General features: G+C 51.0%; 2 protein-coding genes across 4 annotated transcripts; one reads left to right on the top strand and one right to left on the bottom strand.

Moving 5' to 3' along the window:
- Nucleotides 1-13,784: 13,784 nt before the first annotated feature.
- On the top strand, nt 13,785-15,820 carry RANGRF (RAN guanine nucleotide release factor). Of its 3 annotated transcripts, none has more exons than XM_029212185.1 (5): nt 13,785-14,574; nt 14,665-14,781; nt 14,983-15,118; nt 15,230-15,315; nt 15,538-15,820. In XM_029212185.1, the coding sequence occupies exons 1-5, from the start codon at nt 14,498-14,500 to the stop codon at nt 15,659-15,661; spliced, it is 540 nt and encodes a 179-aa protein (XP_029068018.1). In that variant the 5' UTR covers nt 13,785-14,497; the 3' UTR covers nt 15,662-15,820. The 3 variants fall into 3 exon arrangements, with proteins under 3 accessions (XP_029068018.1, XP_029068017.1, XP_029068019.1); XM_029212184.1 differs by having other exon boundaries at nt 14,983-15,139; nt 15,538-15,811; XM_029212186.1 differs by lacking the exon at nt 15,230-15,315 and having other exon boundaries at nt 14,983-15,139; nt 15,538-15,769.
- SLC25A35 (solute carrier family 25 member 35) lies at nt 15,782-19,552 on the bottom strand. The gene is made up of 5 exons (XM_029212183.1): nt 18,620-19,552; nt 17,641-17,706; nt 17,032-17,184; nt 16,541-16,675; nt 15,782-16,386 (listed from the first exon to the last, which is right to left on the bottom strand). The coding sequence occupies exons 1-5, from the start codon at nt 18,992-18,994 to the stop codon at nt 16,213-16,215; spliced, it is 903 nt and encodes a 300-aa protein (XP_029068016.1). The 5' UTR covers nt 18,995-19,552; the 3' UTR covers nt 15,782-16,212.
- Nucleotides 19,553-24,482: the final 4,930 nt, after the last annotated feature.

The following is a 24,482-nucleotide window of genomic DNA, read 5'->3' as shown; positions in this document are numbered from 1 at the left end:
GTGTGCCACAACTACTGAAGCCCACGTGCCTAGAGCCCGTGCTCCGCAACAAAGACCCAACACAGCCAAAAATAAATAAATAAATTTTAAAAATCCGCCTGCCAATGCAGGGGACACGGGTTTGAGCCCTGGTCCAGGAAGATCCCACATGCCGCGGAGCAGCTAAGCCTATGCGCCACAACTACTGAGCCTGTGCTCTAGAGCCCGTGAGCCACAATTACTGAGCCCATGAGCCACGACTACTGAAGCCCACGTGCCTAGAGCCTGTGCTACGCAACGAGAAGCCACCGCAATGAGAAGCCCACACACCACAACGAAGAGTAGCCCCTGCTCTCCACGACTAGAGAAAGCCTGTGCGCAACAACGAAGACCCAACGCAACGCAGCCATAAATAAATAAATAATAAAAAATAAAATAATACCTGTATGCGATGTATATATATATATATATATATACGTATATATATATATACGTATATATATATATATATATATATACACAACACAATAGTATTCAGCCACAAGAAAGAAGGAAATCCTGCTGTGTGCGACAACATGGATGGACCTTGAAGGCATTATGCTCAGTGAAGTAAGTCAGACAGATATAGACAAGTACTATATGATCTCACTTATATGTAGAATCTAAAAAAAGCTGAACTCAGAAACAGAGACTAGAATGGTGGATGGGGGAAAGGGGGATGTTGGTCAAAGGGTAAAAACTTCCAGATATTAGATGAACAAGCTCTGGGGATCTAAGGTACAGCATGGTGATTATAGCTAATGATACTGTATCATATACATGAAAGTTGCTACCAGAGTAGATCTGAAATGTTCTTACCAGGAAAAAGAAGTAGGAATTATGCGATGTGATGCAGGTGTAAGGTGTGATGCAGGTGTACGGTATGGTGGTAATCACTGGCTAGTGTATCAGATCAACACTTTGTACGCCTTAAACTCACATAATGTTATATGTCAACTATATCTCAATAAAGCTGAAAAAAAATAGTATCTGTATATGGCACCTACCATGAACCAAGCATATGCTAGGCATTTTATATGTAACTAAATTATTTTTCATAAGAGTTCAGCAAAGTACTTGATAGCCACCCTCCCTTTTTAAAACAAAGGAAGAATTAAGGTTAAATAAATTGCAGCATTTGCTTCCTACTGCCCTGCAATCACATTTCCGGAGGCAGCACTGTCAGGACTTCTTGCTGACAGCTGTCCTTGCTCCCTTTGCTCACAGGAGTGTGTGTAAAGGCCACTTCCTTGTGACCGCTGTGACTGTCCTGTCGTACAGCTCAAGTCAGTTTGCCCCCTGAATAGCTCAACATCTTGGTTAAAGAAATTTCCCTGAGAATGGAGACTGGACTCAGAGCCCTGAGGGCAGTCTGAGCAGTGCACTCCTAGTAGAGCAGCCTAAGGAGAGACTGATGAAACAGTGTTGAATCACGGCTATGGAGAAAATAACTGTTTCAGGTCTTTTTCTCATTGCTTTGCAAACTGACCTACCCTGAGCAGTCTGCGGGGAGTAGGGATCATTTTTGGCATTTCAGTATTCCTCCCTGATGCTAGGAAGCCGTGTGTGTGTGTGTGTGTGTGTGTGTGTGTGTGTGTGTGTGTGTGTGTGTGTGTGTGTGTGTGATCTCAAATGCACAATTTTGAGGGCTGATACCAAGTCTTGGATGTCAGGTTTACAAGCGCTTGACGCAAAAGTAGAAGGATGGTATGTGAGGTACCCTGCTGATTGGCTGTGATAGGTAAATTCATGCATTTTGGAGTTGGAGAGGTTTCTGGTTTAGATTACCCTGGCCAAGCAAGACCCACCCTCGGACACTACCAAAACCAAGTCAGCTCAGCTTCTGTTTTTATCCAGAAGCCTCACAACCCTGTCCTTGCTGGTCCCAACCCAGCTTCTATCTCCCCACCTCTCCCAAAGGCCGTCTAGCAAACTACCGGCTAGCTCTTTTCTGCCTCTCTTTGCCTTCCTGGGAAACCAACTGCTCTGAAAGCCACTCCACAGCCCCTCCATGTGGTGGCGTTTATTCTCAAACCTCATCTCACCTTCCTCCGGCCAGGGAGTTGGGGTTTGGGTCCTCTCTGTACCACTCCCAGATAATTCTCCACCCCCTTCGAAGAAAATCTTGCCCATTTTAGGTTCATGCCATTCTATATCACCTTCACCCCCTACTTTGTGTTCTGCTGACTTCCCCATCACTCCCTGTAGAAGGGGATGCCAGCTGTTCCCTGATATCTGATTCCCCTTTCTAGAAATAGGACCCTCCAGTATTTTAGCAGGGGCTGTGGCTGCCCAAAATAAAGATGACATCTCCCAGTGTCCCTTACAGCTGTGACTAAATTCTGTTTTGTTTTTGGCCATGCCACGTGGCATGTGAGATCTTAGTTCCCTGACCAGGGATTGAACCTGTGACCCCTGCAGTAGAAGCATGGAGTCCTAACCACTGGACTACCAGGGAATTCCCTGTGATTAAATTCTGATTGGTAGGAGAGAAAATGATGTATACAACTTCTACGTGTTCTTAAAGGCAGGGGTGCAACCTGAACTTTTTTCCGATGACTTCCTCCATTCTACCTCGGCCATGGAATTTTGTCATCACTCAGATGTGCTTCATTTCCACACTCACTCAAGCACCCTGCCTCTGACCGTAACCTCCCTTCCTTCCATCATGCATTTTCCTCTTCAGTACTCGGATCTCAAAGTCATCAGGACCTCCGGCTCAATCACATCTTTCCCCCAATCCATTTCTTCTCTCTTTTCCCCTCCTTATCCAACTTCCAGTAACAGCTTTTCCAGTGCCCTTCAACTTGACCCAGTATCTTTTCATCATTCCCATTTGACAAAATCCCAACCCATCAGCTTTCCCAGAGAAAGCCAGACAACAGGGCAGATTGTCCCATTGGAAATTCAGCATTACCCACCTATGGGGGAAACGGGGAATCAGAATGAGAAACAGAGACCAAAGGTAATAAGAGCGGGCACCCAAGTGGAGCAATGATAGAAGGAGTGAACAGAAGGAGTATGGTGACCTCAGCTTACTACGCCCGAGGTCTGAAACAAGACCATTAACGATAATGTCCAAACCTAAGTCTTGTCTTTTTTTGGGGTCTCATCAGTCAACAGCTCTCTGACCAAATTCTTCGTTAGATACTGGAGGCTCCTACGGTAGCATCACACACCTCCTTTTCTAGCCCAAGTCACTGTTGTAATTTCTTTTTCAGCATTGCAATCTTTCGTTGTTGTTGTTTGGTTTTGGGTTTTGTTTTTTTTTTACCACTGCAATCTTACATTGAACGATGTGTTTCTTTGCTCAATGAGTCGTCTCCTCAGTAGAGTGTAAACTCCATGAGAGCAGGAACTCCATTTCTGCCCTCCACTGTATCCTGCCACCTAGCATGATGCCTGTCACCTACAAGGTGCTCAATAAATATATGTTGAACAAAGGAATAAATGTGAATGTTAAAGTTAGTAAAGGTTGATACACATTTTTTTCCTTAATAGAAGAGTGAACTTAGTGAATTGGGCTTATGGGTGGCTTTGCTTTGCAAGTCCTCAAGCATTTTCCTTTTTGACTTCATTCCTCCAGTCATTCAAAGTTGCAAGCTCTTGTCCTCATGTCAAATGAAGGACAGTGTATGCATGTGTTGGGGCGGGTGGGGGCGGCGTGGAGAGACAGGGAGAACCAGTAAGTCTTGTCTCTGTCTTAACGCCTGCCTGGCAGCCAACAGGGCCTTCAATTTCACGGAAAAAGACACGGCACTGAACCGAGCATGCGTTCATCCCTTTCAGCCTGATATGTGCTGGAAGGAGGGCTCCAGGAGGGCCAGGCACAGAGTGGGGGACGTGTGTGCAGGGGTCTGGATGGGACCCCTGGAGAAGGCCGCTTTCTCCAGAGAGGATCCCAGCCTCTCTAACAGGCCAGCGCACCCCTGGGCGTCCCTCCAAATAGCACCTGGGACACACTGCCCAAACCCAGGTGTGGACAACAGGGGTAGAAAGGAAAAAAGGAGGTGGACGCCAGACAGTTGTGAGCCTGTGGGAGGAGGGTGTCCCCCAAAGCAGCTGAGCCTTCAGAGGCCCTGGGGTCCCACAAGCTGTATTTATTTCCCCAGCACCTTCTGCATGCAAGACCCTGGGGCGGAAATCAAAGAAATCCTCAGCCTGTCATTAGACATTTGGGAGAAGCAAACAGCCAGATGGTGGAGCCTCGGGCACTGCCGCGGTGGGGCCTGGGTTAGAGACCTCTCTTGGGCTTCAGGAAAGACCTTCCTATGTGAGCAGTCCACTAGGAGTGCCAGCGACTGTGGGCCATTTTCCCCCAGGACGGGTGGCTTTGTGCAGCTTCCTCTGTCTGCTCAGGCTAGAGGAGAAGCCCTTGGCTAGAGAATGGAACAAAGGGTGTGAAACAGGGAGCCCCGCCCCATCTGTCACTCAGGTAAGAAAACTGTCAAGGGCCTCCTCCCTGGGCAGGTGCACACACAGTGGGAGAGGGCCGTGAAGCAGACAATTTCAATGAAACATCTTTGAGAGGAAGCTCAGGTGGGAGCTCACAGCAGGGGATGCAGCCCAGACTCTCTGGATCAGGGAAGGATTCCCGGGATTAGCTGACACCTGAGGGATGACTAGCGGCTGGTCACAGGAGAGGGGAAGGAGGGAAAGCCGAAGATATGTGCAAAGCCTCAGAGGCGAGCAATAAAGCAAGTTAAGGAACTGAACAAAGATGAGTCTGTCTGGAACATTAAGTACAATGGGAAACAGAACAGGCACAGTTAAAGGCCTAACAGAGCATGTCAAGGAATCTGCATTTTATCCTAAGAGCAATGGGAAACCACCCAAATGGGTTTATATTAGGGAGAGACATGATCACTCCAGCTGCAGAGGAGGAAGACAGGAGAGGATGTGGGGAGTCCCATAAGAGGGCTTTGCATGCTCCAGACAGAAATAGTGCTGGCCAGGACTAGGGTGGCGGCGGTGGAGATGGACAGGGATGAAAGGACTCAAGAGATGTCAGGAGGGACTTCCCTGGTGGTGCAGTGGTTCAGAACCTGCCTGCCAATGCAGGGGACACGGGTTCGAGCCCTGGTCCGGGAAGATCCCACATGCCGCGGAGAAACTGAGCCCGTGCACCACAACTGCTGAGCCTGCGCTCTAGAGCCCTCGAGCCACAACTCCTGAAGCCCACGCGCCTAGAGCCCATGCTCCACAACAAAAGAAGCCACAGCAATGAGACGCCCGCGCACCACAACAAAGAGTAGCTCCTGCTCGCTGCAACTAAAGAAAGCCCACGTGCAGCAATGAAGACCCAATGCAGCCAAAAATAAATAAATTTATATATATATAAAAAAGAGACATCAGGAGGTAGAGTCACCAGGCACTGGATGTGAAGGGAGGGGAGAGATGAGCTGATGAAGCCCAGACTTTTTGCTTGGACCACTGGGTGGGTGATAATTCCATCAACTGTGATAGGAACACGGGAGACGGCACATATACGGGAGGAAGATGATGTGCTCTGCTTAGGACGTGTTGAGTTTGAGGTGTCGGTGGGACACAAAAATGGAGGTGTCCCCCAGGTAGTCAGAAGAGATCTGGGATGGAGATGAAGGTTTGGGAGGCACTGGCCTATGCGTGGGGAAGGTGATCTGGGAGGACTGAGTAGAGCCCGGTAACCCGACATTGAAGGGGTCGGCAGCAAAAGAGGAGGCTGAGAAGGAATGGCACCACTAACCTTACAGTCTAACAGGCTGAGTGGCTTCCCACTGCCCAAGTCACTGGAGCATCCTGGGATGCCCCTGGGAAGGTATCCAGGGCAACAGAAGGGACTAGGAAGTCAGCCTGTTCTCCTCACCACTGAGTCCTAGCTCTGCTGACCCCACCTTCACAGCGAGGCAAACCCTTCTCTCCCCTAGGTCCTTTCCCAACGTAGTACAGACAGCCCTCCCCACTCCCAAACACCTCCCCTGCAGAAGGTTACAAGGAAATGGCTTGGCTAAGCAAAGCAGGTGAAAAGAGCTAAGTTATGTGTCACTTTGGAGGCTGCAGCCCCGTGGACTCCCAATGGCACCTTATAGGAGGTTCCAAGGGAAGGAACAGGGGGCATCCCCACTGGGTTAAGGACACAAGGATCCTGGCCTGGGTCACAGCCCGAGGAAACCTCTCCTTACCCTTGAGGATGTGATGGGCATCCCCCTCTCCATGAGGACCCACCAGATTATGAAACGCAGTGATGGGACCAACCCCCAAGCCCCTCACCCCCACCTCCCTCAGACTCTAAGCAGGTCACGAGGGGGATGTCCACCACCACACACCACCTCTCCCATCTGACCACGTCCAAGTTGCCTCCTCCTCCCACTTCTGGAATAAATGCTGAGAAACAGGTGTGAGATGCAGGAGGGCAGGTTAAGGAGTCAACACTGGGAGTTGCCAGAACTTAGTCGGAAGAATATGTAACTCATTCTGAGGGTGGTGGGGACGTGTGTAGCTCACTAGCTCCAGACACAGGGGCCTTATGAAGAAATGGTACAGAGCACTGACATACGGCGCAGGCATCGCTGCTTTGCTGGCCAATGATAATCCCATAGTGAAAAGCGATGCATCGCAGAATTCCACTGTTGGCGAGTGGGGGACAGAGGGTAAAGTGCCCAAATTGTGACCTGGGGGCAAGAATGGAAGCCCTCTCTCCTCTTTGCCCTGTCCACCATCAAGCCCTTCATCAGAAGCCCTATTTCCGTCATTGGTGGCTCCGTTCCACTTGGCACAGTCTCCACCTTTGAACCTGCTCTTTCTGCTCCATACTTTGTGGATCATCCACATCATTACTGCCCCTGCTTTCTGCTTATCTGGCTTCATCTCCTCCTCTCCCACCTCTACCAGCTTAGTGCAGACCCTCATCACCCCAAACTTGGGATATTACAATGACCTCTTCTATTTCACCCCTAACTGGTCTAACACCAACTGGATGTACTATAATACAATTCTGGTCTATATATATATACACACACACACAATTACCAATTGTGTATATGTGTGTGTATATATATATATATATATATATATATACAGACATATATATATATACACACACACAACACACACATACATATATATATATACACACCAACACATGTATATATATATATACCAATTTTCTATGTTCAAATCCACTTTTATTAAAATTATTTGGCAATTCTGGCAGCTGTATAAAGCCTTTGACCACTGGACACATTAGACATGAGTTTATAACTTTGGTTTGTTGTGGGTTTGGGTACATGTACTTTTCTAAATCTTCTGCCCTTCATTTCATCACCAAATGGCAAAGTGCCTTCAGTTTCTCTATCTGAAATACCCTATTATTTATAGAACAGGAATTTGTAAAATAAGATTGAAAAAATAAAATGCACAGATTCAAAAAATTCTCTTCAAATGTTAAAAACATACAAAGTATACTGAAGACATCTACGTTTAGTCCAATATATGTGTATATATATATATATATATGTGTATCAATTTACACACACACAGAGTTTTTAAAGGTTACACTCCATTTACAATTTTGTTTTTTAATTTTGATAACTGTATTTAAATAGTTTAATTTTCTTTGTATTCCTATATATTTTATCTTTTTATAATCGTTATATTTCCCTGTACATATTATCCTTGTTGCTTATCCATTTAATTTAATTAATTAATTTATTTTTGGCCACATAGCATGTAGGATCTTAATTCCCAGACCAGGGATTGAACCCACACCCCCTGCAGTGGAAGCGCGGAGTCTTAACTACTGGACCGCCAGGGAAGTCCCCTATATATTTTATCTTATGAATTTAAGAACATTATTCTGAGTAGAGGGGCGGTCCATGGGCTTCACCATACTGCCAAGGGGGTGTATGGAAGCAAAAAAGTTAAAAGCCCTGCTTGGTAGAAATATATATTGTCCTTACTCTTCCCAAAGGGATGCTTGACTTTGTGCACTGAGTTACCTCTCTGGTCCAAGTCCATCACTTCCACCCCTTGGTACCCTCAAAGGTGATGGGGTGGGGGAGGTGGGGGCTCTGAGAAAACTGTCCCCAAAGCAAAAAAAGTGCATCAACTGCATGCAGGGCATTGGAAGAGGGGAAAGTCCCAGGGGTACAGAATCAATCAGTTGCAGGCCTACTTCAAACCAGTGAGTTGAGAGCTGGACACACCCTCACACCCTCTTGAGAAACGTAGCTTCGGGCCATCTCAGCCTTCTGAGATCTCTCCCATGACACTGGTCATCCTAGCCACAGCCAGCTGGACAAGGAAGGGATCTCATCCGTGTCTGGCAAGTGCACAGGCAGGAGAGCTGGCCAAATAGGTACTTTCAGATTGGATGGTGACTGACTGACCCAATTTGATCCTGTCTCTTGGGAAGTTTGAACTTGAACACGCAGGGGGAGTCAGCGGTTGGGAAGGCCAGAAGAAGTGACAGACACGGAGAAAAAGGTGAAAGGTGAGGGAGAGGAAAGTGGAGTCAAGAGCAGGAACTTGCCAAGTTAGGGTTTCCTTCCACCCCACTCTCCCAGAGGAGGTCCCGCCCTGCACCTCTGTCACTTCCTGGAGGTCTGCTTCCTACCATCTGGAAGAACCCACCTAACCTGTGCCCCAAGAGCTCCAGAACGGTGGAGGGCCAGGCATCGCGAGATGCACAAGAGGCTCACAGCAGAGCATGACGCCTAATGTGCCAGAGACCCAAAACGAGGAAGCTGGGGGGATTCTCCTCAGTGTCCCTAATCTAGTCCAACCTCCTCCTGGCCCACGAATAGGCCCCCACCACTTGTGCCCGGTGCCAGGGCCCTGTTAATTTCTATGTCCTTGCAGGTCCCTTTCCAAGGGTTCCCTACCTGCTTGACTGCTCACCAAGCAGCCAGAGCCAGTATTGCCAGAGGGGGCCAGGTGGGAGCAGAATGCAAGCCAGCAGAAATGGGGAGGGAGGGATAGAGAGGTACATCACCCCCTAGGTGAGGGATGCAGCATGGGGTTGACCCCTGTGACCTGGCTCCCTTGGTTCCCCACATCCAGGCGCCTTCTCTCCCTTGGGGGTCTATAACACACCCCTCTTCTTTCTAATTGCTCATGGATCAAACTTAGTCCAATCTCTTTGCCCCGAAACAGATTCAATTCAACTACATCCGTACTTCCTTTACTCCTAACAATGTTTTAGAGTTGAGGAAATGAAGCTCCGAGAGAAGTCTGATGCTGGCTGTCAGAAGTGAGGGGTCCACGCTCCTCAGCACACCCTGACCGTGGCCAACCCTCCAGCCTCACAGCTCCCTACCATCCATTCCCCAGGGCACCCTCGCCAAACTGATATACTTACACTCCCCAAAACAGGGCCCTCTCATTTCCCAGTCTTTGCTCCCGACGTTCCCCTTGGCTAGAATACCCCTAGGTTGCCCTGGTGAATTCTGAGTCAACCTTTAAGACTCAGAGTGTCCTCTACTGTTCTTTGTATACTCCTGGTGAGGCAGGGGCTCTGTCCTAATAGCCTTTATATCTCCAGCCTTTTGCTTAAGGCCTGGTAAGGTGAGGGACCAAAGAATATGTGCCCCTTGGCCCCAGTGTCACAAAATGATTACGGTTCAGAGGTATGATCGGCACTTGGAACCCAGTGGGTAGACAGGCTGGGACCTGGGACCTTTTGCTGCAGTGCTGCAATGCTTGCACCTGGGCACACCTCTCCTCCAGCAACCAAATACAAAGAAATGGTATGGGACTAAAAATAACTATGTGTGCATGCACAGTTGGGGTAAATTCTGGACTAAAGATACAAAGAGACCAAAAAACCCAACTGCCACTTTTGAGGAGCCTGGAGCAAAAGCAGGGAGTGGCAGGGCCTTGGCTTCTATGACTTCATCTAGACTAACTGTGGCATACCCTGCCTTTCGGTCTCCCATTTCTAGAAAACTGCTCCCATCAGTAAACCATTCGACCTTAGGGCTGTCAAGAGGCTCATCTAGAAGATCAGGCCTGCTGGAGTAAGTAAGTTTGTTCTCTGATCTCTATACACTGGTGCAGTAAGTCTCCACTCTCCACTGCTGGAAGCAGAGTTGCTGGGTTCAGGGTTTGGCACACCTTTAAGGTAATGTCGGGGGTGTCCATTAGGAGGGACAGATATCTTGTTAACCCTCCTCTAGTCAACCAATGATGTCCTTTGACCTCCAGCACAGACTGTACCTGATGAGGGGTCAACACATCTAAGTGTTGTCCCAGGGTAAGCTTGGAAGCCTCATTAGCCAACAGGGCTGCAGCTGCTACTGCCCGCAGGCAGCGTGGCCATCCCAGGCCCACTGAGTCCAGGTGTTTTGAAAAGAAAGCCACTGGTCTCTGATCTGGTCCCAGCTTTTGGGTCAGGACTCCTGGTGCTCTCCCTGACCTCTCGTGAACGTATAGGGTAAGGGCTTGTCCAAACGTGGAAGCCCCCGTGCTGGTACTCTGATAAACTCAGGCTTTAGAGTCTCAAAGGCCTGCTGGCGGTCCTTATTCCATTGAAGGCATTCCTTTTCTCCTCCCTTTAGAGCGTCATATAGAGGTTTTGCTACAAGGCCATAATTTGGAATCCAGATGCGTGGGAACCCAGCCATCTGGAGAAAGCCTCGGAGTTGCCTCTTTGTGGTTGGAGACGGTAATGTACTAATTGCTATTTTTCGATCTATGGCCAGGACTCATGCCCCTGGGGTCAAAACAAATCCTAAACATTGAACCCCTTGCTATGAGATCTGAGCCTTGGTTGGAGAGACTTTATATCCCCTTTTCGCCAGAAAATTTAGGACCCTAACAGTATTTTGATCTGAATCTTCTTTGGTCTCACTACTTATCAATAACTCATCAACATATTGTAACAGAGTTCCCTTCTCAAAGCTCAGTTCCTCCAGTTCCCTTGCAACGCATTTCCAAAAAGATGGGGGCTGTCCCGAAAACCCTGCGGACGCACCATCCATGTATATTGGGTAACTTCCAGGGGGTCAGGGTCCCTCCATTCAAAGGCAAAAAGGTATTGAGGGTCTGGGTGTAGGGGAATACAGAAAAATGCATATTTGAGGTCCATAACAGAGAAATACTGGGCGCTCCCTGACACCTGGGTGAGGAGGGTGTATGTATGGGTTTGGCACCAGAGGGTGAATAGGGATGACTCCCACATTCACAATGCTTCTGAGTGGGGAGGATCAGGGTGGTGCAAGGCGATTGGCAGGGCCTAATGAGTTTGTGTTTTAGGTTGGATTCCCCTCAGGGCCTCAGGCTTTAAAGGATATTATCTCTTCCAGGGGTATTTTTCCCTAGGCCTTAACCTTATTGGTATTTGGGGAACACATTTTGCCCTTCCTGGCACCGAGGTATCCCAAACTGCAGGATCTACTTGTTCTCTAATTTCTTGAGGGATGTCTCGGGGAATATTTTGGTGCCCAACAGGTGGGTCATCTGGGGCTGCTAATAAATGCACTCTCTGTTCGAATTCTTTACCCCCTTGGACTTCACCCTGTCCTAAGAATACACTCGCTTCTAACTCATTTAGCAAATCTCTCCTGAGGAGAGGGACAGGGCATTCTGGCATGTACAAAAATGAGTAATAATAACAGACCCGATTCCGCAGGCGAGGGGAGACGTAAATCGCCTTACCTTTAGCTGTCCATCAACTTGTGTCACAGTACAGTCATGGTTGGAGAAGGGGCCGGCTGGCCAAGTCAGAACAGAGCAGGCAGCTCCAGTGTCTACGAGAAATTCAGTTCTCCTACCTGCCACAGGGAGGGTGACCCGAGGCTCCATTGTTGAAACGAGGATGGGTCGAGTTGGATCTGGAGCTGGGCAGGCGATCGATCCGGGCTGTCAGTCAGTGTGTGGGAATTTCTCATCTGAGAGATTCACAAGGAACTGGGGCCAGTCGGGTTTGCCCCTCGGGCGTCCCACAGGAGGGCGCTCAGGGCATTCCCCCTTCCAGTGCCCCTCCTTCAGACAAAAGGGACACTGGTTTGGGCCCAGGTGGTTTCTTGGTGGTCTGTCCCGCCTTCTCGGCCCTCCAGTGTCCCCTTGAGGTGGTGGGTGGATCCGAGCAGCCGAAAGCTGCGTTTTCTTTATTAGCCTCTCATCCTATTGGCCCTCCTCCGTTAAGTCTCGGTTGTTCTTGACCTTGAAGGCCTCCTCTGCCAGGGTTGACAATGGGATTTGGGGCCCAGCCTCAAGCTTTTGTAATTTTCTCCAGATATCAGGAGTAGCCTGGGTGATAAAATGCATGGCCGACAGTGTCCTCCCTTCTGCAGACTCAGGGTCTGTATTGGTGTCCTTCCTGAATGCTTCTGTCAACCGGCTCAGGAAGACTGCCAGGTTTTCATCTTTTTCCTGTGTAACCTCTCAGACCTTATCATAATTTACAGGCTTCACCATACACCTTTTCATTCCTTCTGATAAATGAGTAATAGAATGTCTCATCCTAGCCTGGCCTACACGGTATTCATAGTCCCAGTGTGGATCATGTTCTGGGATTGCATCCCCATCTACCTGATAAATCTGGTGGTGTGGATTGGTGGCCAGCAGGCCATCTGCGTGTTCCCCGGACTTCCTCAGTATACGCTCCTTTTCATCCAGGGTACAACAGTGGGTTAGAATAGCCATGATGTATTTGGCAAGTCTGTCAAAATTTTTAAAAGGTTTTAAAACACCCGGTTGGATAGGATGATAGGTTGCTGTCAAACAATATTGATGCCTTGAGCCAAGGTAGGGAAAAAAAATCAAAAGTAAATATAGATCATTTAAAGGCACAGGAACTCACACGATCTGTTATCAAAAGCAGCATTCCAGGACAACTTTGTTCTCTTATGAGAGACAGAAACCAAATCCAGTCTTGCATCAGCCTGATCTTCATAAAGTCTATTTCCCTAATTAAAGTCAATTCAACCTTAGAAAATCCTGATCACATACAAAATTCTTTTCTCACTGTTCCTGTTCCGCAAGCCTTCTGAGCCCATGCTTTGTCCCGTATTCTTTTCCTATTCAGAAATAGCCAGCTCTAGTGATACAGGCTGCAACATGGGACCTTTTGCTGCAGTGCTTGCACCTGGACACACCTCTCCTCCAGCAACAAAATACAAAGAAATTGTACGGGACTAAAAATAACTGCACGCATGCGCAGTCGGGGCAAATCCTGGCTAAAAGATACAAAGAGACCAAAAAACCCAACTGCCACTCTTGAAGAGCCCGGAGCCAAAGCAGGGTACTGCGCGTGCCTCCTGCACACACCACCTATGGGGTGGGAAAACCACCAAAGCCTTCCTCCGGCCTGACCCCTGGACACACCCCTACCCTCACCTACATAAAGAACACCCTCAGGGAGCCAGCAAGCAAGGGAAACTGTTGTTTGCTCTCACTTCCCCCTGCTGCAGCAGGGGGCCCAATAAAGCCTTGCCTGAATTTCTTGTCTGGCCTCTGATCAATTTCTATTAATTAAGGAGGCCAAGAACCCTGCTCAGTAACAGGATGGCCTCAGGATGAGAATCCTCTTGCTCAGTTTTTGGCTGTGAAGTAGATGACATCTAGAACCCCTGAGGGTATGGGTGGTCCCCTGGGTTCCAAAATTCACCCTGTTGGGTTTATTCAGTCACTCAACAGTACATCATGGGTCTGTTATGCTCTAAACGCTCTGCCAGGTGCTGGGGATCAAAGATGAATGGCGCAATTAGCTGGGAGGATACACTTGAGCTGAAACTTTAAGAACACTCTAAAAATCTATAAAAGAAAAAGTTTATTCTGTGCTTTCGTCCAGGCGTGTGTGTAAGGGGTGGGCAACGCCTCCCTCCCCACCCCTCCATCCCCTCGCCTCACCTCAGTTCCCAAGGTGAAGATTTGAGGGGGATTAGATGTATAATCACCGGTTTGGGTCTTGCTTTCAGGAAGGCGTGAGGCTTGAATCCTAACCCGGCCCCGGACACCTGGCCCCACTGTTCCCCTAATTCCATGCATCCGGGAATTAGCTAACTGGCTGGCAGCTCACTCCCTGTCAAGAGGCCCGGGAGAGAGTGATACGGGAGACCCTGAAACTATCCCCACCAACTCAGGAGACCCCCACAAGACATCGGTCCCTTGGACGAGCAACGGCCCCTAAGGTGGGTCTCAGGCAACACTCTTATAAAGTGCGACCCCTTTAGAAGGAGGAGACCGGCGGGCGCGGTCTAGTGACCACGAGAGTGTCACAAAACCTAAACCGAAGTCTCAGCTCCTAGCGGACCCCGCAGTCCCGCCCCGCGCCCTTCTAAGAGCTTGACTTCCGGGAGGAGCTCCGCTGGGGCACCGCCCCCCCAAGGCGCGGGCGCCAATTGGCCAGCGTGATCGCGGGGCGGGGCCAAATCCTAAAGGGTCAGGAGCAGAGGAAGACCTGAAGGGGGCCGGGGCTGCTGCGAAACGGAGGTGATGCCAAGTGGCCCCATGTGGGTTTCTTTTAAATCTTTAATGCCCATACCCTAGTCTCAGGCCCATGGAGCCCACGCGAGACTACCCACTGTTCGGGGGCGCCTTCTCCGCCACTCTCCCTCCGGGGGCCATCGACGTAAGGTAAGAAGGCCCCGGGCACCAAAGGAGGCTGACCAGGTGGGTTGCGGGAAGTAGCCGGGGTCAACCAGGGCCTGCCTCGCCTTTCTTCAGCGACCTTCGACCGGTCCCGGACAATCAAGAAGTTTTCTGTCATCGCGTGACAGACCAGAGCCTGATCGTGGAACTTCTGGAGCTGCAGGCCCACGCGCAGGGCGAAGAGGCAGCGCGGTGAGGGAGGCGGGCCCGCGGCTGGCCAATGGGAGGACCAGAGCCGAAAGAGTGGGCGGGGCCTGTGGCGGGACGGTTAATCTGGGCAATGAGAACTGCAAGGGTAACACCACGTCACCAGAAGTGAGCGAAGTTTAGGATGAGGTGCTTGTAAGGGGCAGTGAGAAATGCCCCTCCCTGACCCTGCTCCCCCAACTCCAGGTACCATTTTGAGGACGTTGGCGGGGTGCAGGAGGCTAGGGTTGTGCAAGTGGAGGCTGTGCAGCCCCTCCTTTTGGAGAACCTGGCCCTGAGGGGCTGCTGTCAAGAAGCCTGGATCCTCTCTGGCAAGCAGCAGGTAGCTAAAGAAAACCAGCAGGTGAGGGCCAGGGGAGTGTGAGACGTCTTCGAGGGGTGAAGGGGGTGGCTCTAGGGAATCAGGTAAGCATCCTGACTCCGATCACTTTAGGTAGCAAAGTATGTGACACTGTACCAGGCCTTGCTGCGGCTGCCCCAGTACCAGACTGATTTCCTGCTCACCTTCAATCAACCCCCGTAAGGAGAACAGAAAGGGCACCTCGCTCATGACTGGGTCCCCAGGAGAACTGGCTTGGAGGGGCAGAGTAGGGAGACTGGCTGGTGGGGTCCTCCAAGGAAGTGGGAGTGGGCCAGGGGTTTGGGGTCACAGATTACCAGGTCCTCTGGGAAACAGGAAATGGGAATTTACAAGCCCAAGGCCCAGATGATGTTCTCTCTCTATCTGTTCCTCACCCCAAGCCCTGAGAATAGGTCATCTCTTGGCCCTGAAAATCTGTCGCTTCCGCCCTGGAGCCTGGGTGACTTTGAACAGTTGGTGACCAGTCTGACCCTTCACGATCCCAACATCTTTGGTCCCCAGTAAGGACGCTGAAATGCTGCATGCTGCTTCTGAAGACTTGGGGCCTCTGTTCTGCAAGGGGATCAAAGGGTTGGATATATTCCCCTAATACCTTCCCAGTGCATAAACATAAGACACCTCCTCTCTGCAGAAATAAACTTGCTTTATAACCAATATAATCTCTGCGCCTTTGAATCCAACAGAACACCTGGGTCCGCCCAATTCCCTTTGGTCTTGGACGGTGGAGTTTAAAATTGTGCATGGGATCAGAAGGGCCCAAGGCCGGCAGTGGAGGAAGGGAGGAAATACACTTTGCAGTGACTGGTTCAGCCCTGAGAGAGGGGTGTGAAATTCACAGGGGTACGGGTAGGGAAGGTTTAAAGCAACACCCAAGGAAGGGAGGGAAACGATCCCTTGTAGTGATTCAACCCTGAGAAAACAGATGGGGAGTGGGGTTGGTGGTCCCCCTCTGATGGATGAAAGATCATCTGGTCAGAAGTCACCAGGTCATAACAATGGAGTCAGAAGAGTCCAAGGAGTGCCGACTTGGTGGAGTGTTGGAAGAGTGGCTGTTGTTATTTGGTATACACGTAGTAGAGTGTGCGCAGCTGGTCCCAGAAGAAGAGGGAGAGGATGGTGTGGGGGCCGAGGCGGAAGTAGGAGGCACCTATACCCTTGTACATGCCCCAAATGCCCTCTATCCGAGCTGTCTGCAGCAGAGCATCCAGCAAGCCCCGGTACATGAGGCCCTGAAAGGTTGAAGAGGAAGAGCAGAGTTTGTCAGAGCCCACCAGGGGCCTCACCTCAGCAGGCTGCATTTTAGGCTTCCTACCTGCACCCACAATCTGCTTCCCTCACCCCCTGGCTTTCCCTACTGTCCTGCACCCCAGAGCACTCCCTTACCTTGCCCTGAGCATCTGTGGGCTGGTTGTAGAGCCTTGTGCTGACCACGTCAAAGGGTGTCATGGCCAGGACCACCGCAATGCCACTCACCATGGCGGCCACCAGAGCCACCTTCCAGCTCTGGGGTGGAAATATCTAAGGGGGGGAGGGAGGAAGAGCTCTGTCAGTCAGCCAATCATTCAACCCCTCGGAAAGCCCAGGCCCTGTGCTGCGGGTACAGTGGAGAGCTGGTAACTCAGGGAGCTTCCACCCCACCGGTGATAACACGGTGAAGGAGGAAGAGCGGAAGGCCCTGAGGACTCAGGTACACCTGGGAGGAAGTGACAAGAGAACTGTGGGAAGGTTGTAAAGAGACAGTGATCCCCCCAAGCCCTCCTGCCGCTCCCTCACATTCAATGTTGGCACTGTCCCTCTTCAAGCTGAGCCCACTTCAGCTTGCCCTCCCCCTGCCCACATTCCCAGGATGGCCCCACCCCCTTCCCAGGCAGTACCTCCCGCTGGGTCACGAGGTCCTTGGTGGACGAGAAGGTGCACAGCTGGGTGGCAGAACCGACGATAACTCGGGGCAGGCCGCCCAGGGCCCCACGCCACAACCCCACCAGACCATATTTCTGGCCAATCTTGATTAGCGCCTGAAACATGCCCTGGTTGGGGGAGGGGGAGGGCAGAGAAAAAACCACGGGGGCGGGGTTCAGTCACCCAGGCATCAGGGGCTGCCACCCCCTAACAGTGCCAAGGATGGGTCCATAAAAGGCACCCGATGTCTAGACGACCAGTGCCATGTGGGCTTTGAGCATGAACGTGGCCCTCACTTGTCTGCCAACCCACCTTCCCTCCCTCGCCACCCCAGAACAGGGCAGGGTGTATACACGTGAGGACATTAGCAGGTCAGGAGAATGGGGCAAGAGAAATAGGTGCAGAAGCTAGAGGAACAGGGAACATGGGGATAAGAGGGTCTGGGTGGACTCCAGGGGCAGAGTAGGGACGAACTGATGGGCTGGGCAGAGCCGTGACTGGGTTGCGGCTGTTGGGTGCAGGCAGAAACCTGGGGAAAATGGGAGAGAATGGGCAGGGACGCCAGCGGGTTGGAAAACCCTCACCTGATGGTTATACTGGTGCCCCACAGCAATTTCTGTGGCTGCCTGTGCCTGTAGGTGTGTCTTCACCTGGAGACGAGAGAGTATCACAGCCTGTGGCCCAGCGGCCAGCCCCCCACCTCAGACAGCCAAATGACTGACCCCTTCACACTTCCTCTGGGTGTTCGGCAATGAATATCCTTCTAATCTGATAATTATTGTTGTTCCCACCTAATAAATTGGTCATGAGACTGTGTCCCTTGGCTCCAGTCCCGGGGGATGGCTCTCCTAGCACTGCAAGACACCCCACCCCCTCTACATCCTTCTTCCCTTGGGGGAAGGGGCGGGGGTGGAGAGGTTGGAGAATGGCAACAATTCCTAAGACTGTTCATGTTAGGCAAGTCCTGGTGTCCAGCCTCTCATGCCAGCTCCTACTCCCAGACCGGCAGACAGGATCTTCAGCCACCATCATGACCAGGCTCCCCATCAGACTCTGGGGCAGGTTGTGAGGGGTCATCGGCAAAACTTGCTCTCGGCAAAACTTGCTCTCTGGCCCCCAAGCCCTGTGGGGGGCATGTGTCCAGCTGACTTTGGAGAAGTCACTGTCCCCGAATCTCATACCCTGGGAGTGAGACCAGACTGCCTCTCCTTCTACAGAACTCATTGCCTCCCAGCGTCTTTCCAGAAAGAGCGCTAAGCAGGGCCAAGTCCTAGCAACAAGCAGCTGTGGTGACCTTGAGCTAGCCGCTTCCCCTTTCTGGGCTCAGGTTCCTGACCCTTCACCGATACCAGATTAACTCAAAGGGGCAGACTGTGGGATAGTAATTCTGTAACGCCCAGGACTTCCCCTGATCCCCACACCCGTCGATGTATGTTAATCAAATTCCCCACCCTCCCCTACACAAATCCATTTCCAACCTCAGTGTCAGGTTGTGAAGGCCCAGGCACCCACCCTACACCAAAGGTCTGCCCTGAAGGCCCCAAGCAAGACCCTTCTTCTCACCATGTAGATGGGGCTCCCCAAGTAGGCTCCCATGACCCCAGCCAGGGCCCCAGCTGCTGCGCTGCGGACAGGGCTCAGGGTGCCTTCAGCTGTGTGCAGGCAGCCTCCAGCTTCAGCCAGCCCGTAGGTGCCCAGCCGGATGCCGTTCATCAGGAACTGGTATAAGAGGGCAGGGGCCAGGCCCTTCTGCAGGGCTGCCAGGCCGTCCACCTTGCCGATGGTGATGAAGGCATGGAAGACGTTTCGGTAGTGTCGTCGGTAGGTCCCGGGGGCCTGCAGTTCTCCCTGCAGCTGCATTCTGGTCTTCACCACCTCCAGGGGATTGGTGAACAAACAGGCCCCACAGGCTGCCAGGCCGCTCATCAAGAAGTCCATGGTGGGACAGCAGTAGCAGGAACTGGCCCAGGGGTAAGAAAGTTAAAATGAGCTTCAGAAACGGAGTCAGAAAATCAGGGGAAAGCCTCAGTTCCAGCAGTCCAGGCTGCAGGAGGTAGAAATGCAGAAGTCTGGAGTCAAGAGTGTCAGGGTCAAATGTCAAGAGGTCAAGGGTTAGCTGGAATTTGGGAGTCAGGAGATGGCAAAGAGAGAAGAAATATGAGTTTAGGAGAGTCTGGCGAGAGGGTTATGACGGGGACTTGTTAATCAAGGGATTTGAGGTCAAGGAGGGGCAGAAGCCAGGAGGGCGTAAGGTGGGATGCTGAGGATGGCCGGCTATGGGGGCCGGGAGTAGGTGAGGGAAACGCGGAGCTGGGAGACCGGAGCCAGGGAGGAAGGAAAAAGAAAATCTGCAGGTTAAGGAGGGAAAGGATCCAGGAGAAGATCCAGTGGCGTCCCCGGACAGCAACGAGGTCTGGATCGGGGAAGGAAGTCGAGGCTCCGGCCGGGTATGAGCGCCCTCAGGCAGCTGCCGGAGCCCGCAGCAGCTTCACCCCAGGGAGCCTGCGGAGGCCGGGCCGCCACACTCCAATCACTGGAGAGCGACGCCCAATGGGGAGCCATAGCCGAGAGCCTCAGCCAATCAGCGCCGAGCCGGCTCTGCGGCCAATGGGAGGTGCTCTCGGCGACCCGGCCTCCGGAATCCGCAGAGAGGCGATTGGAATTAACTCTCCCCACCCCGGTACCAGTGCCTGGGCTGCGGACTCGGAGTGCTGGGAGGGGTCCCCGGGGAGCAGAGGTTTTATCACTGGCGGGGAGGAGAGGTTGGACCCTGGGTTACTGGACGGGCTCAGAGGCCGAGTACGGAGGCAGCAGTCCCTCAACTGCATGTTTTGGGCTGCTGCTCTTGCGGGCGGAGGGCTCCCCTCCTTCGCCTTGTATCCCGGGTCATCGCCGGGTGCGGTTGCCAAACTGTAGGTCCACTCCCTCTCGGTTCAGGCGCCAGGAGAGCCCGGAAACTGCGGCTCCTCCCGCGAGGCAGGTGGGACACACCTACTGGACGGGACAGATCTCCTTAGGCTTGGTAAAATATTTGTAGGTTCCAGCGCGGGGGGTGTGGTGGCTGCGGGCGCGGAGGAAGGGGTCCCGAAGGATGGCGAGGGAACATAGTCACATCCCTACGTTCTTTTGATCCTCACAGCAACCCAGGGAGAAGGCCAGACAGGCTAAGTAAGGCGGGATTTTGATCCCTGGGCTTAGGTTACACAGGGCCAGCAAGTGGTGGGAGAGGTCCTGAGACTCTGGACTCCTTCCTGTCCTAGTTCCTGAGCCTGGTAATGGTTAATTACGCAAGAACTTCTGAGAAAAGAGACTAGGGAAGCTAGCTGAGAAGGGGTTGAGGGGGGAAGGCTTGAAGAAAGGTGGCAGGAGGATAGGGGATGTCTTCTGGGGCGGGAGGAGGAGGCAAGGGGGCACAGCTGTGTGTGAGGCAGCCATCATAGACTCAGAGGCCCTTGGAGTTCCAGTTTGGGTCTTCCTGCTTACCAGCTGGGTAGCCTTGGGCAAGCTACTTAACATCTCAGAGCCTCCTTTGTAAAATGGGAATGATAATTATTTATTGCACAAACCTGAGTGAAAGTGTTGCATTTTCTCTAGATGCTCAATTATCAGTCACCCTGTGCCCGTGTGTATCCTGTTCCCACTGCCGGTGAAAGTCCTTGCACCCTTATTTTGGTGACCTCCAAATCACTCTTCATCTTGAACTTCATCTCCTGATCCTTGAAGCTTTTTAGCCACTTCCATCCTGCTTTGCTCCTCAGGCATTTACACTTGTTTCTCATTTGATTAGCAGTTGTTTACTCTGAGTCCTCCAGTACTCTGGGAGTTCTTGGATGCCCCCCCCCGCTCCCCCCCCCCGGGGCTGAGGGGCTGAGTCTGGGTCTTATCTCCCCAGTGTACTGCTAAATCATTGAGCCTCTGGGCTAGGCACGAGGGGTGGAGCAGATAACGGGGCTTCTCAGGAGAGGCTCTGAAAGGGTCCCCTGAAAATTTCCAAGGAATGCTCCCCAAATGCCTCCACCTGCTGGCTGGGATTGACACTCAGAAAACTGAATTCATCTCTTGGTGAGTGTCGAGTCAAAAGACACAACCAAGCCAAAGAGCGGGAGAAGGAAGGATTTATAAGTAAGGAGAACACAGGGGATCTTTCCCAAAGCAGTGTCTCCCGAACAGCAAAATTGGAGACATTTTAAGCTAAGGATACATGCATATTAGTGAATGGGTTTGGGTGGTGTATACTTATTCGGGAAGGGGCTTGAGCAGAAGAGGAATCAACACAGAATAGGGGCGAAGGTTGCTGGAGTCCAAGCTTTAGTTGATTGAAGTCTAAAGCATCTGAAGAAGGTTAACATCATTAGGTTCCCACCAGTCTGCGGTTTTAGCCCCTAGTTACTTACCATCCTCCACCTGCATGGGGGACCTTGGTTCCGGTAGAACAACTAAAAAGATCAGATTGTTATGCATATCCCTTGAGGAGGACCTAGGACTCTGTTTTATCGCTGAACTGTTGCTTCTTGAATGCTTTGCCTTTGTTCCTGCATTCTTTTGTTCCCCTAAGATCATTAATTACTGAGACCTGCTCTAGGGCAAGCATTGTGGCCAGGCTGAGATCGCAAAATGGCTTAGACCTAAAATGGCTTCTCTTATGTCAAGAAAGCCATGCGGGGTTCTCTTTCTCCGGGACCCCCTACCCTATCTGCTTATAGGATGAGAGTTCATCATTGTTTTAATCTTTGAGTTTATACCAGTGATTCTCCAAGTGCAGTCCCTGGAGCAACAGCAGCAGCACCTGCGGACTTACTAGAAATGCAGATTCTCTAGGCCCATCCTAGACCTCCTGCACTGAAGGCGGGGGCCTGACAGGGGCTTAACAAACCGTCTAGGTTATTCTGATATGTGCTAAAGTTTTAGAACCACTGCTGAAGCCTTTCATTTTTAATATCCAGATGCCCTACAGATAGACAACTTTTTTTTTTTTTTTTTTTTTTTTTTTTTGCGGTACGCGGGCCTCTCACCGTTGTGGCCCCTCCCGTTGCGGAGCACAGGCTCCAGACGCTCAGGCTCAGCGGCCATGGCTCACGGGCCCAGCTGCTCCGCGACATGTGGGATCCTCCCCGACCGGGGCAGGAACCCGTGTCCCCTGCATCGGCAGGCGGACTCCCAGCCACTGCGCCACCAGGGAAGCCCCAGATAGACAACTTTTAAAGTGTTATTTTTTTAAAAAAATAAGCTTAATTTTTATTTGTTAAAAATTTTATTTATTTATTTTTGGCTGTGTTGGGTCTTCGTTGCTGTGCGCGGGCTTTCTCTAGTTGCGGCGAGCGGGGGCTACTCTTTGTTGTTTCGGTGGCTTCTCTTGTTGTGGATCACGGGCACTAGGCACGCGGGATCCAGTAGCTGTGGCATGTGGGCTCAGCAGTTATGGCTCTTGGGCTCTAGAGCACAGGCTCAGTAGTTGTGGCTCACGGGCCTAGTTGCTCTGTGGCATGTGGGATCTTCCCGGGCCAGGGGCTGAACCCGTGTCCCCTGCATTGGCAGGCGGATTCTTAACCACTGCACCACCAGGGAAGTCCTTTTCCCTGTTTTTTTTTTTTTTTTTTTTTAACTGGGTTGTTTGTTGTTGAGTTTGAGTTATTTGTGTATTTTGGATAAGAGTCCTTTATCAGATAAGTGTTTTGCAAATATTTACTCCCAGTCTATGACTTGTCTTTTCGTTCTCTTAATAGTGTCCTTTACAGAGCAGAAGTTTTTAATTATAATAAAGTCTAACATCAATTTTTTTTCTTTCATGGATCATGTTTTTGGTGTTGTATCTAAAAACTTATTGCCAAACCCAAGGTCACCTAGATTATCTCCTATACTTTCTTTTAGAAATTTCACAGTTTTGTATTTTACATTTAGGTCCATGATCTTTTTTGAGTGTGAATGATGTAAGGTCTGTGTCTTTTTTTTCTTTTTTTTGCGGTACACGGGCCTCTCAGTGTTGTGGCCTCGCCCGCTGCGGAGCACAGAGAGCCTGGACGTGCAGGCTCAGCGGCCATGGCTCACGGGCCCTGCCGCTCTGCGACATGTGGGATCTTCCCAGACCGGGGCACAAACCCGTGTCCCCTGCATCGACAGGCGGGCTCTCAGCCACTGTGCCACCAGGGAAGCCCGGTCTGTGTCTTTTTTACATATGGATATCAGTTGTTCCAGGAAGTTTTGTTGAAAATTCTATCCTTTCTCCATTGAATTGCTTTTGCTCCTTTGTCAAAAATCAGTTGACTCAGGGAATAGAGCCAATATTTTATCATAACTATAAATGGAATATAATCTATAAAAATTTTGAATCACTATGTTGTACACCCAAAACGAATATAATATGGTAAATCAACTATACCTCAATTTTTTAAAGTATCAGTTGACTATTTGTGTTGGCCCACTTCCATTGATCTATGTGTCTGTTTTTTCACCAATACCATGCTGTGTTGATTATCATAGGCTGTTATCATTTTTTTTTCCCCCTGGGTATGAATGTCCTGAGACACGTGTGAGAGGAGTGGAGGGGAAGCACAAAGATGGCCCCAGGTCTGAGAGAAGGGGTGAAACCACAGAGAGGGGAGAGTGAACGATGCAGAGGCCTGGAAGGCACGGAGCTGTGCCTCTTCTGCACCTCTACCTGGGGTGGCCTAGACACCCACAGCTTCATATTGGCTGCCAGGCCCCATACCTGATGTGCTCACCCTCCACCTGGTGGCAGTTGGACAGAATCCTCTATCCTCGCACAGGTTAGAACCTGCATGGATTCCCAGAGCAGGCCAGCGTTTCCTCACTGCCCGCTTCCTGATTTATCCCACACCACAGGCAGGCTACCTACCCCTAATAGCTTTCTAGACAGAAAAGAGGGCCTAGGTGTTTTGTACTCCATGAAGGATTCTGTCGGAGTTCAATGTCCTGGCCCTATCAGAGGCCAGTGGGACTCAGCACTTCTTTCATCATGAGCTCCTCTCCCATTGGAAGGGATTTTTTTTGCATGAATTAAGCTTTGTCCCTGCTTGGGTCACACGCTCACCCCTGAACCAATCTCGGTAGCTAGGGAAGAGGAAATGCGCGGACTGGCTGCTTCTGGGCCATACATTCCCCCCAGAATGGGCCATGTGGACCTAGAATGATGGAAGGGCGGGTTCCCAAAAGAAAACTGGGTGCTGGTACCAGAAGAGGGGGAATGGGTGGGGAACTGGTTAAAACTCCTGCCATCCACTCCTCCGCCTGCTCAGAAACCTCAGTGCCTCTACTGCCCTGTCCGGTTGCCTGTGGGGTGGCCTCTACATGTTCCTCCAGCCTCATACCCCTCTTTTCATATCAGCTAAGCTACCCTCTCACAGTTCTCCAGATGGGCCTACTCTCCTCTTCACTGCTTCTCCACTTCTGTGGTCTCCCCAGATGGTCA

This window comes from Monodon monoceros, unplaced genomic scaffold, assembly GCF_005190385.1.
Source record: "Monodon monoceros isolate NGI ecotype Baffin Bay Population unplaced genomic scaffold, NGI_Narwhal_1 Super_Scaffold_9, whole genome shotgun sequence".
In the NCBI taxonomy this organism is placed as follows: Eukaryota; Metazoa; Chordata; class Mammalia; order Artiodactyla; family Monodontidae; genus Monodon; species Monodon monoceros.
The sequence above is the reverse complement of the archived record's forward strand: the minus strand, read 5'-3'. Positions and strand labels throughout refer to the sequence as shown.